This window comes from Bison bison, unplaced genomic scaffold (assembly GCF_000754665.1).
Source record: "Bison bison bison isolate TAMUID 2011002044 unplaced genomic scaffold, Bison_UMD1.0 scf7180017864284, whole genome shotgun sequence".
In the NCBI taxonomy this organism is placed as follows: domain Eukaryota; kingdom Metazoa; phylum Chordata; class Mammalia; order Artiodactyla; family Bovidae; genus Bison; species Bison bison.
Genome location: NW_011494856.1, coordinates 1,992,258 through 2,002,880, shown reverse-complemented (window position 1 = coordinate 2,002,880; position 10,623 = coordinate 1,992,258). Strand labels below are relative to the sequence as shown.

General features: G+C 53.0%; 2 protein-coding genes across 2 annotated transcripts in view; one reads left to right on the top strand and one right to left on the bottom strand.

Annotated features, from left to right (window-relative positions):
* FAM168A (family with sequence similarity 168, member A) overlaps positions 1-2,754 on the top strand; it is a 32,741-nt gene extending 29,987 nt beyond the window's left edge. The window contains exons 7-8 of the mRNA XM_010849529.1: positions 104-233; positions 953-2,754. Coding sequence (XP_010847831.1) covers positions 104-216 — 113 coding nt within the window. The 3' untranslated portion in view covers positions 217-233; positions 953-2,754. The remainder of the gene's footprint in view (positions 1-103; positions 234-952) is intronic.
* Positions 2,755-10,496: 7,742 nt separating this feature from the next.
* The window catches only part of RELT (RELT tumor necrosis factor receptor), a 6,019-nt gene continuing 5,892 nt past the window's right edge, over positions 10,497-10,623 (bottom strand). The window contains exon 11 of the mRNA XM_010849528.1: positions 10,497-10,544. Coding sequence (XP_010847830.1) covers positions 10,497-10,544 — 48 coding nt within the window. The remainder of the gene's footprint in view (positions 10,545-10,623) is intronic.

Genomic DNA, 10,623 nt, shown 5'->3' with positions numbered 1-10,623 from the left:
CATGAGCAGGCGGGGAGCAGCTGTGAAAGATCACGGCTCTTCCTCCTTGTCCCAGCATGTGGACGGCCTCATCAGGTTTCCTCTTCTCCTTCCGGATGCTCAGGTACCCTGCTGACTGCACCCCAGCACACCGCGATCGGGGCACACCCTGTCTCCATGCCAACATACAGGGCCCAAGGGACCCCTGCGTACAGCTATGTGCCCCCGCACTGGTAAAGCCTGCGTCCATCCAAGTGAGTGAGGACCGGGTGGGAGGTGGGAGGGTGACCAACTCTCAGAGCTGTCTAAGAGCCCCTGGCTTGGCCTGCAGCACAGGTGTCAACAGGGGTTAGGTGACAGTTACTAGTTGTTTTCCTGCTGCAGCTTCAGCAATATCACTCTTCATGATAGCTGTCATTTTCTATATATTCTAGATACTTTACATACGTTATCTCATGATCCGCACAGTAACTCTGTGAAGTAAGGATCATTGCTCTATTTTACAGATATAGTTTAGTATCACTTAACTAGTAAAAACTAACCTGGGACTTGAACTCCAGTCCTCTAGTACTAAATTTTGTGCTCTTTACTGTATGGTCTTCAGACTACTTCTAACTGTGGGCCTATCCTTCCAATGAACTTTTATCTCAATCAGATGTTGGCTCTGACTGGGGCCAGGCAGAAGCCCTAGGTCACCCTCACCACCAGGCTCCCCCTGTCCTCTGCAAATCCTAAGGCAGTGCCAGTGACCTGTAGAGCTCCAGGGATGTCACTGAAAATCACTGCCATGCCTCCTTGTCTCCCTTGCCGCCTCCTCCAGAGCTCTTGGCACTGGATGGGAAATGGGCCGCTCCACTGGGAAGACACAGACGAATCCATTTAGGGCTCTCAGCATGAGGGGAGGGTGTCCAGGAGTTCCCCAAGGGCCTCAGGAATACCGCTGTCACTAATGGCTTTCCCCTTCCTCCCCTAGACCTGGAGTCACACATTGTATGCAACTACTCAAGTCTTACACAGGTGCTGGAGCAGCTCCCTAGCAGCACCACCTCTATTTGCAAGAAGAGACAACGGAAGTGCAAGGGTCACTTTATGCATCTTTAACGGTTTTGGTTTTTATTTTTGGTTTTTGTAAAAGCTGCTTTTTCTAATCTCCTGCCTCTCCCCACTGTCCCCCTCTGAGCCGCTGCCCTCGCAGCTCCACCCTTCTCCTACCTGACCAGGCACATCCTCTCTGCTCCTTTCCTTCCCCAAGCATTCAGTCCTGGGAGCCTAGTCTAGCGGCAGGCAGAGAGTGGGGTCTGTTGCAGTGGTTCTGCTGAAGGTGCGATTTCCTTTGAAGAGCATAGTGGATGTGACCCTTGGGTCCAGGGTAGGAACTCAGAACTGTTAAGCAAGCCACATCTCTGAGGGATGGTTTCTTTTTCGATTTTTCTCAAGCAGGATTAGTTTAAGACACTGCTGTATCCTGACACAAATGAAATATCTTCTGATATTTCTGAGAACCATCGCAACAGACCAAGAACAAAACCACCTGATTAGGTAGGAGCGTTCATAGCAGCTTAATAATACCCCAGATGAGAACCTAGGAAAACCAGATCCTTTCTTTGGGAGAACTTGAGGGAGGGTGGGGGAGGGGCGCACTGTGGGAAGGCAGAGGGAAGAGAGTTGAGAGGCCCTTGCCTGCTGGCTTTGGCTTGTAAGGTCTCTGGCCGAATTGTCTGGGCCTGGACCCTCTAATTTGCACAGTGATGTTAACTGACCTGGCACTTCCTCAGAAGGTGATTTTTGACCTCAGACCTGCCAAGCAGCTGCAGGACGGTGGGATCCTAGCCCCCCAAAGCCTCGGAGGCCAAGTGCCCAGTGTACTCTAGACCTTGGCCTCTGAGCCTTCATGGATCCACTCTGGTGAGGAGCTTGCTCCTCACTAGAGTGGAAACCTGTGGCATTTCTCTCCCTTCCCTTTGTCCTTCCCAGAGCCAGGGCTCACCCGTCTGTCCATGGCGCTGGCAGACAGGCTAAGTTCTTGGTTACCTTGTGCCATTCATGGCCAAAGTGAAGGAACCACATTCCAGGTGGGTGCTGGTGGCTCTGGAGGTCAGGATAGTGAAGGAGAAACAATAGCAATAAACATTTCATCGACTCATGGAACTGAAGGGACCTTAGCAATCATCTCATCCATTCCCCTATTTGACAGATAAGGAAGCTGAGGCCCAGAGAAGAGGAAAGGACTTCCCTAGACCTTGCAGTAAATTAGCATTAAATGCAACCTTCCTGCCTGGGGCATGCTGTCCACAAAAATTTACCTAGGGATGGATTGGCTTGGCTTTGTAAAAATGAAGCCAGCAGTGCCCACACCTGGTGAGCTCTGGAACAGTCTCTGGGCTTTTGTTTCTGCTCTTTTCCTCCATGGATTTCAAAGGCAGAGGTTGAAGATTTGGCCGAGGTCACATAGGGGCAGATGGCGGGAACAGAAATTGCAAATGACAAAATAGCATTTGGAAATTCTGTGAAGACATGTGGACCTCTCATCCTATACCTGACTCCAGCCCTTGGAGGAGCAGGTGGACTGGCTGAAAAGGAGTCCATGCTGTTAAGACAGTAGCCCCTCATCCTGAGAGGAGAGGAGGAAACATGGGCTCTCTGGGGAGAAGAGGGACCCCTGGGTCAGGAGGCCCCATTGGTCTCAGCCAGGAGCCCAGCTGTCTAACACTGCCCCCCCTGCACCCGGCACTTGGAGGGGTTAGCAGCCCCTTTGGGGATGGTTGGTGGCGGGGGGTGGGGGGGTGGGGTGGCATGCACAGGAACATTTTACTGTACAAAATGGGATCATTGATGACATTTAGAACTTCTAAATAACTCTCTTCATTTTAAATTCATGCATACGTGGATATATCCCTACCCCTACCTCCCATGTCTCCCTAAAGGAGGAAATAATCAGGAAACCCCTGGGCCAGGAGGACCTCAGAGGCTATCTGGCTGTTCCCAGGGGTGCACAGCCCAGCAGCATCCTCGACCTGGGAAATGCAGGACCAGTAAGGAAAAGCCCCGCTGTTCTAAATGGTCTGCTCAGGGGTGCTGAAAAGGTTTTGTTTTAAAACAATAGAAAGTTTTCCAGTGTTAATCCTTTTTTTTCTTCTTTTTTTGGGCAAATACCTCCTCCTACTCTCTGGTTGTATAAGGGTGGGTGACGGTTGTTTTAGATTATGTCATACATGTTTAGAAAATGCCAAAATAATAATAATGATTATAATAATAATAGGAAATATTTGCATTTGTCAGGTGCTTCATAGACTTCAGAGCACTTCACAGCCTTTAATTTACTGACCCTGAGGGAAAGACAAGGTCAGAGTTATTTCACCCATTTGACAAATGAAGAAACTGGTCCTATTTAATAGCAGGAAAGGGAACTTGCCCCAAAGTGAGCAGAATGCTGGCACCCCAAAAGGCTCCCCTGAACCCTGCTGCCTCCAGATAGGCTGGGGCAGAACCAGAGGAGGGGAAAGGAGATCTAGGAATTACCTTTTTACCTTTGTTCATTCTGTACCAGTATGTAAAAACTAACATCTAGTACCTCAGTTTTTCACAAAGCAATTTCATATCCATCATCTGGCTTAACCCCGTGAAACAGATGATTCTCTCATTTGATCCATGAGGAAACTGAGACTTGGAAAAGCAGAGTGACTTGCTCGTAAGTGGCAGAGCCATTTGAATCTTAGTCTGCGGTCTCTTTCCCTCCAGTCTGAATCCACACACAGGCTTGTGGACTGAAACGCGATGCTGTGCACCCTCTCCTGGCCCTTGTATGTAATTCAAGATCAAGGACAGACCCCAAGGCAAAAACAAGGTGTGGAAAGGCTGGGGTCTGGAAGAACCCAGGCATAGCACCCCTTTTGCGGGCTGAGCACCGGAGCCCCAGTTCAGCTGGCCTCACCCTCTTGCTTTGACGGAGATCCACAAGCCTGGCCAAGCTTGGGGAGTCATTGCAGAGGAACTGAGCCCAGGAGAACGAGGCAGTCGTGTGCCTGTGGTAGGATGAGCACACGTGGGATCACGGGCATCCATCAGGAGGTACCATGAGCATCATCCACAGATACTGGATGGCCCAGTGGTCAAGCTGGACAGAAGGTCAGAGCTTGAGGGGCCCTGTCATTTTAGGAAGTCCAGCAAGCCAGAGAGGACAAGGGGTGCACCCACATGACATTCGAGCTGCAGCATGGCACCAGCAAAGCCCTCTCCACCCCGTTCCACTGCTTCTCACCAGTGCTACAAGCTTGGTGGGCAGGGTTAGGGGTACAGGTGGTTCCAGTCACCAGCCAACCCTCACGGCTTTCCCCACTTGTACCTGCCTCCCTCTCCTTAGCCTGGGGCCCAGGAAGCTGGAGTCTGGAAGCTGGAGTGCCCCCAAGTGGTAAGAGCCTGAAATTTAATCTTTCTGCCACATTTTGGAAAAATTGATTTCCTTTCTTCCCTGCAAGACAAGACAGTTGCTGCTCTTCCTCTCTCTCTCCTGGCAGTGACTGTAAAGTGAATATCCCCCTCCCTATATATTGAAAAAGGACACTCACCTGTCCAGTTTATTGTCTGTATACGAAGTACTTTGATATTGATTGCCAAAATTCCCATTTTATAGATAGAAAAAACTAAGTCTCTGAAAGCTTAAGAGACTTGCCAAAGGTCACATAGCTCATGAGAGAAAGAGCCAAGATTTGAACTCTTCAAATCCTCTGCTCTTTCTGCTGACACCTGCAGGCCTTGGTGGCCAGCATGCAGAAGGGATGGGCTACCTGTCTGCCCCTAAACAGAGGAACGCTCCAGGGAAACCTGGGAAGTCAGTCTTCCCTGCTGAGCAGATTTTTATGAGGAGCCCTGGAAACCCAGAGGCAGTTCCAGCTGGCAGCACTCGAAGGACAGGAATTTGCAATAAGAGGCCTAACTTGAGCAAAGCACTTTGGGGTCATGATGCCTAGGACTGAAGACGTGTTCAGGGGCAGCCCCAGGCACCTGTCCATTGAAAGACCTATGTCCTTAGGAAGCCTGTGTACCCTTGCTTTCTGACCCTGGAGAGCAGGCCCACTATCCAGACCCAGTGAGTTGGCACTTCCAGGGGACTTGATGTAGCCCTGAATGCTCAAAAGTACACCTGAATCCAGACCCTGGGTTTGTTTTTCCCAAGAGTGAGGACCAGGATCTAGAGAGACACTGTGCAGTCCTTCCACCTCATCCCAACTCTTACCCTTGGCCACCCAAAGCGTTCCAGAGATCTGGGAGTGTGTCTTCAGAGAGGCTGGCTTTGTTCCAAGTACCCTTCAGAAATGAATCACACAGAGCATAGGAGTAGTGCAGATCCTTTGGTCACAGAGTTCTGATGTCCTCACTGTGCAGACAGGACTCAGCCAGAGGTCCAGAGAGGCACTGGCTGAATCAGGCCTGGAGCCCTGCATGTCAGACCCTCAGCTCTGCTCTGAGGGAGGCGAGAGGGAGGCCTAGAGGGCACAGGTCTTGGTCACAGCACTGTGGCTGGATCAGTCACTGAGATGTCACCATGGCATTTGCTCCTCAATTGCAGTTCAAAGTACATGTGGAAGCTCTGCTTTTCACCCTGTATTCCACAGCACTGTAGGGCATGTGGTCCCCAGCTGATTGCCAAGCTTGGGAATCCAGAGGGGGCAGGTTGGGCAGTGGAGGGGCAGGCTCCATGCCAGTGTCCAGCCCCAGGAGAATCCAGGCTAGACTTACCTCCAAAAGCTGGATCAGAGTGGAGACCCAGCCAGGCTAACATCGGGTTCCACAGCTGAGCCTGAGAGAGCTCAGCCTCCTTTGGGTGTGCCAGGTTGGTGGCAGGATTTGTCCTTTACCTGTCCACGTCCCCTCTAGAAAACCTGTTTCTGAAATTAGGCATTACATGGTTCTAGGGCCTGGCCTTTAAATTTCCTGGCAGGCCAGTTTCAACATTCCATAACCAATCTTGCCTGAGCCAGACTTGGGTCTCACTCCCTCACTTTCTCCAATGGGTATTTTCTACCTTGTGTGCTGTTGAGTCCAGCCCAGTAGCCAGGTGATTGGGACTGGCTGCCACAAAGCCAGAAAGGGAAACTAGAACGCTTGCTTCCCTGTGGCTGCATCCATAGTCCCTGGGTCTTCTTGCTGTGGCAGTGAGGCCCTGTACCCAGTCCAGCTCCTGGTAGAGGGGCTATTTTCCTTTTTTGAAGAGAACACATATAACAGCTTTGCTGATAAGTACCAGCCCATAGGTCTCAAAAGGGTGAAGTCATCTTTGGGCCTGACCCCAGCAAGACCAGCATCTCCAGGCTCCAGCCTTCCTCCTTGTGCCTGACAGTCAGGGAAAGAGTGGGACTGGCCAGAGACCACCTTCTCGGGTCAGCCAGCTTGTCTGGATCTATGGTGGGACTGCAGCTCTTCCTTACCCAAGGGGAGGTAAGGCCAGGCCTCTAGCAACGTGGCGTTGTCTGTCATGACCTTTAAAGGCCCAAGGGCCTGTCCCTGTCTCCTGACTAAAAGGCATCTGCATCCCTGTTCATATCACACAACAGAGAAACTTGTTCTCGTGGCATGTACCATCCCTGTGAGAGAGCGTTGTATATGATTTTGTATTTTTTAATTCGTTTTAATCTACAGGTTGGAATCTAGTTTTTAAATTTTATTGGAACTCACATTTTAAAAAGAAAAACATTTAAAATAATAATAATAAACCTTTGACCGGTGTCTTCCAAGTAGTTTGAGCAAAGAACTTATAGGTGTTTTCAAAACACAGCCTGGAGTGTAAAGAGTGGAAAGCCCCGCGGCCTCGCTTGTGTGTATGAAGTGTAAATCTGGTTTTGTTCTGTTGTTTTGGATTCTTTTGGGTTTTTGTTCCGTTTTGTTTTGAAGATCAGATAGTGATCACTCTGAAAGATTGAAGCCAAGAATTTGTAACTATGATATTTACTGTAAGCTGTAGAACATTGAATAACTATTAAAAAAGTTTCCAAAAAAAAAAAAGTCTGGAGTGACCAGACTGGTGGTTCTTGGGAGAGGGAGACACAGACACCTGTTGGGTTGGTGAGTGTCCCCTGGGCTTCTCCCAAGTTGATTCTAAACTTGTTTTCACCAGTCAAGCGATACCTACAGATACGCTGCATCTCCGGGTCAGGGGCCGGGGCTAAGGTGTGTGATACAGGAGTGCAGGGAAGCCGTGAATGATGGAGGCTGCATCTGCCGAGTGCCCACCGTGTGGCCGGTGCTGTGCTTTATGCTTGGTGACTGGCAATCCTCACAGCAGGACAGGAGGTGAGCCCTGTGGGTAGCCCTGGCCTTGGGAGGGGGAGCAGCTGAGGAGGGCGAGTACCTTGGCCAAGGTTACAGAGCTAGTGAGGGGCAGAGCTGGAACTTACACTTGGTCTGGCTCCAAAGCACAGGTACCAAGCCCCAAGTTCTCCTGCCCACCCTGGAGGAGGCAGTGCCTATATCCACTTAACAGGGCTAAGCGGTCTGTGGGCCCAGAAGGATGGCTGAGGGTGATAATGTGGTCTCCATCCATGTCGTCGTCACGTGCTATCAGCTTTATTTATGTCCAAAACATCTCTAATCTCCCTTCTGGGCAAAGCCACTGTCCTGGTCCAGGCCTGGGTTTCCTCCCTGGTCATCACGGCAACTGTTCCTCCTAGGGCCTGGCTCCTGCCGTCCACGCCCTACCAGCCTCCCAAGTATTCAGCTTCCTCAAGTGGGGAGAATCCTTGAGGCCCAAAGAGGCTAAGTGCCCTGGCTATAACTAACACTCTGGGGCCCTCTCCGCCAGACTGTACCCTGGGCCTCCACAGAACCTCCCTCCCCTGTGGGGGCAGAAAGCTGTGTCAGGTGTGGTCGGGGACGATGTTCCTGGGCTCTGTCACAGCAGTTCCTCCTGGACAGGAAGGGGACTTTGTCCAGGGACTCGGCTCCAGGAGCAGGTGGGAGGCGGAGACCTGGGCCGAGGCACCCACCATTCTAGCCCACGGAGGAGGGGCAGCAGAGTGAGAAGAGGTCAAGCTCAGAACTGTCCTCATTGGCCACCCAGAGCCCCACCTTGTCCTCTAGCTCCCACCCTGCCAGCAGCCTCGGCCTACCTTCAGCTCAAGAGTAGGTTTTAGAGCCAGGAAAGCTTCCAGGTGAGAGGGGGGTCCTCAGGGTCAACCATATCAGACGCACCCCTAGCTGGTCCTCAGCTCATCTCCCTTTTGGGAGGTGGCTTCAGTATCCCCAAGGATCAAGTGAAGAGACTGGGGCCAGAGCCATTCCTTTTTCTTACCTTCCAGCAAGCAGGAAATTGGGGTGGCAGGCGTGGTCTGGAGGTGACCAGTGCCTATTACCCCAGGGGCCAGCACTGAGATGGGTGTCCATTACCTCACCTGGGAAGCTCAGACCCAGCCTCAGTCTCCACCCTCACTGGCATCTGTATGTGCCTCATCCCAGAGACCAGAGTCCAGCTTCCCTCTGGGAACGGAGGCCAGAGGGTGGGAGGGTCAGCCTCCCCTTTGACCTAGGGGACTATCTCATCCTCATCTCAGGGTGTCATCCAGGCACTCGGTGAAGTGGGGTTGGTTGGCTCGGGGCAGCCAAGTCTAAGAAGCCACACCCTGGCGAGTAGGGACACCAACAGCACCACGGTGGCCCCAGGGAACATTCCCTGGGTGCACTGGTGCCCGTTGGTCCCCTACAACACTGTTCTAGACTCTTGATCTCTAGATGATGCTGAACCTCTGATGCTCCAGAAAATTCCTCTTGATGTCCAGCCTGTATCCTTCCCTCCCCTCTTGAGAGCAGGTGATACTTTGTCTCCTGAATCCTCAGAGGTGCCCTCCCTTTCCTGCCCACCTGAGAAGCTGCAGAGAGAAGCCTGTGCTCTAGAGAGGTGAGAGGAAGGGAGAGGTTGCGTCTCCACTTGAATCTGCCCAGCCTCCCCTCAGGATAGGAGTCTTCGCAGCTGCCAGGCTGGGCCCCACCATGGCTTCTGCCCCATGTGAAGTCAGGCTTCGGGCATATGCCCAGCGTGGCCACTGCCGTCTCCCAGGAGCAAGCCTGAGCCTTCCCAGGGTGTCGCCTTCCACCCCCACCCTGGATTCCACCAGGCATCACTTCTTGGTTCTTCAGCCTCTCCTTGAGCCTCTTTGCCATTAGTGTTTAAATACGTCTCCTTCCTCCAATACAAAACACCAAAAGAACCTGGAATTAACTAAAAACCCCCTCTCCCTGAAGCCTGTACCTATGGTTGGACTGCAGCTCTTCCTTACCCAAGGGCAGATAAGGCCAGATGACCTGCGAGGCCACCTCTGGCCCCACTTCATCTGGTGCCCCACCTGCCAAACAGCAGACACTGCCAGGGGAGGGATGGCATGTCCCACACACAGGGCCTGACACAGAACTATGCAGTGAATGGGCAACCTGGGAAGAGGCACAAGGACAAGCAGCTCCTCCTGACACTACTTTCCCACATTTTTATTATTCAACAATGGATGAGTATGGAGACACAAGGATGGACAACAGCCAAGTTTCAATAAATAAGAGAAACGGGGACAGCCGTGGGCCCGTGCCTGCACAGCCCCACATAAATAACGAGACTGCGGAGCCAGTGTGGAAACGGAGGTGGAGCAGTCGCCTGCACTGCCCAGGCCAGGGGACAAACACCAACACCGCAGGGACACACACCACCGAGGCCAGAGGCCCCTTCCCAGCCCCATCACACACGCCACTTCCCTCCGAAGCGCCTGAGATCGTGGGGGTGGCTGGGGCTCTGCACCACAGTCCTGCCCAGGTCAAGTCTGTTTCTTCAGTTTCAATAAAAACAGCAGGGGCAGAGGCAGGCACATGCATTAGGCCCCTTATGTATGCAGAGCCACATTCAGGCAGCCCTGGGGGAGACTTGAAGGCAGAGGGCCTGAAGCAGCAAAAACGGGGTCAGATAAAGCTACTAGTGGGAGGGGCAGTGTGGAGTCGAGCTCTCCACCCCCACGACCCAGCCCAGAGCCTGCGAGGCGGGAAGGCCCTGTGCGCCGCGGCGCCGCTACCCCCACTTCACAGTCGAAAGAACTGGGACCCAGTAACGGCCAGAGGCTTGACCTGGACGAGAACCCAAAACTCAGCTCCCAGCCCAGGTCCTTTATAGGACCTGTCAGAAAAGGAGGGAGAAGTCCCCCCTACAGGGGCAAGGGTGGGGCCAGGGGTGCCAGGCAGAGGGCCCTTCCCCACCACAAGGCCTAGCCGCCCGGTGGAGCAGAGGTCAGGGCAGGGCACAGGCTCAAGGACCTGCGGGAGGGAAATGGGTGGCGGGGACGGGAGGGGGCCTCCACCTGCTCCTGCACACAGCACCCGATGGCCGGCCTCCTATCTCCTCACCGGGGTGGACACTCCCACCTCCAGGCCTTGGCGGTTTTGTCTGCTGGCGTTTCTGGATCCTCATGGGCCCAGCTGCAGCTCCCCCTCCTCCAGGAAGCCCTCGGAACCGCCCAGGGCAGGGCTGCAGGGTCCTCAGACGGGACAGCTCCTCAGATGACCAGGTTGCTCTCACTTAGCCGGACCACATAGCGGTTCTCCTGGGGGACAGAGTTGAGGGATCAGAGCTGTCAGGGGGCTTCTGGCTCCAAGCAAGCAGCCCCTGCCCAGCGCGCTGTG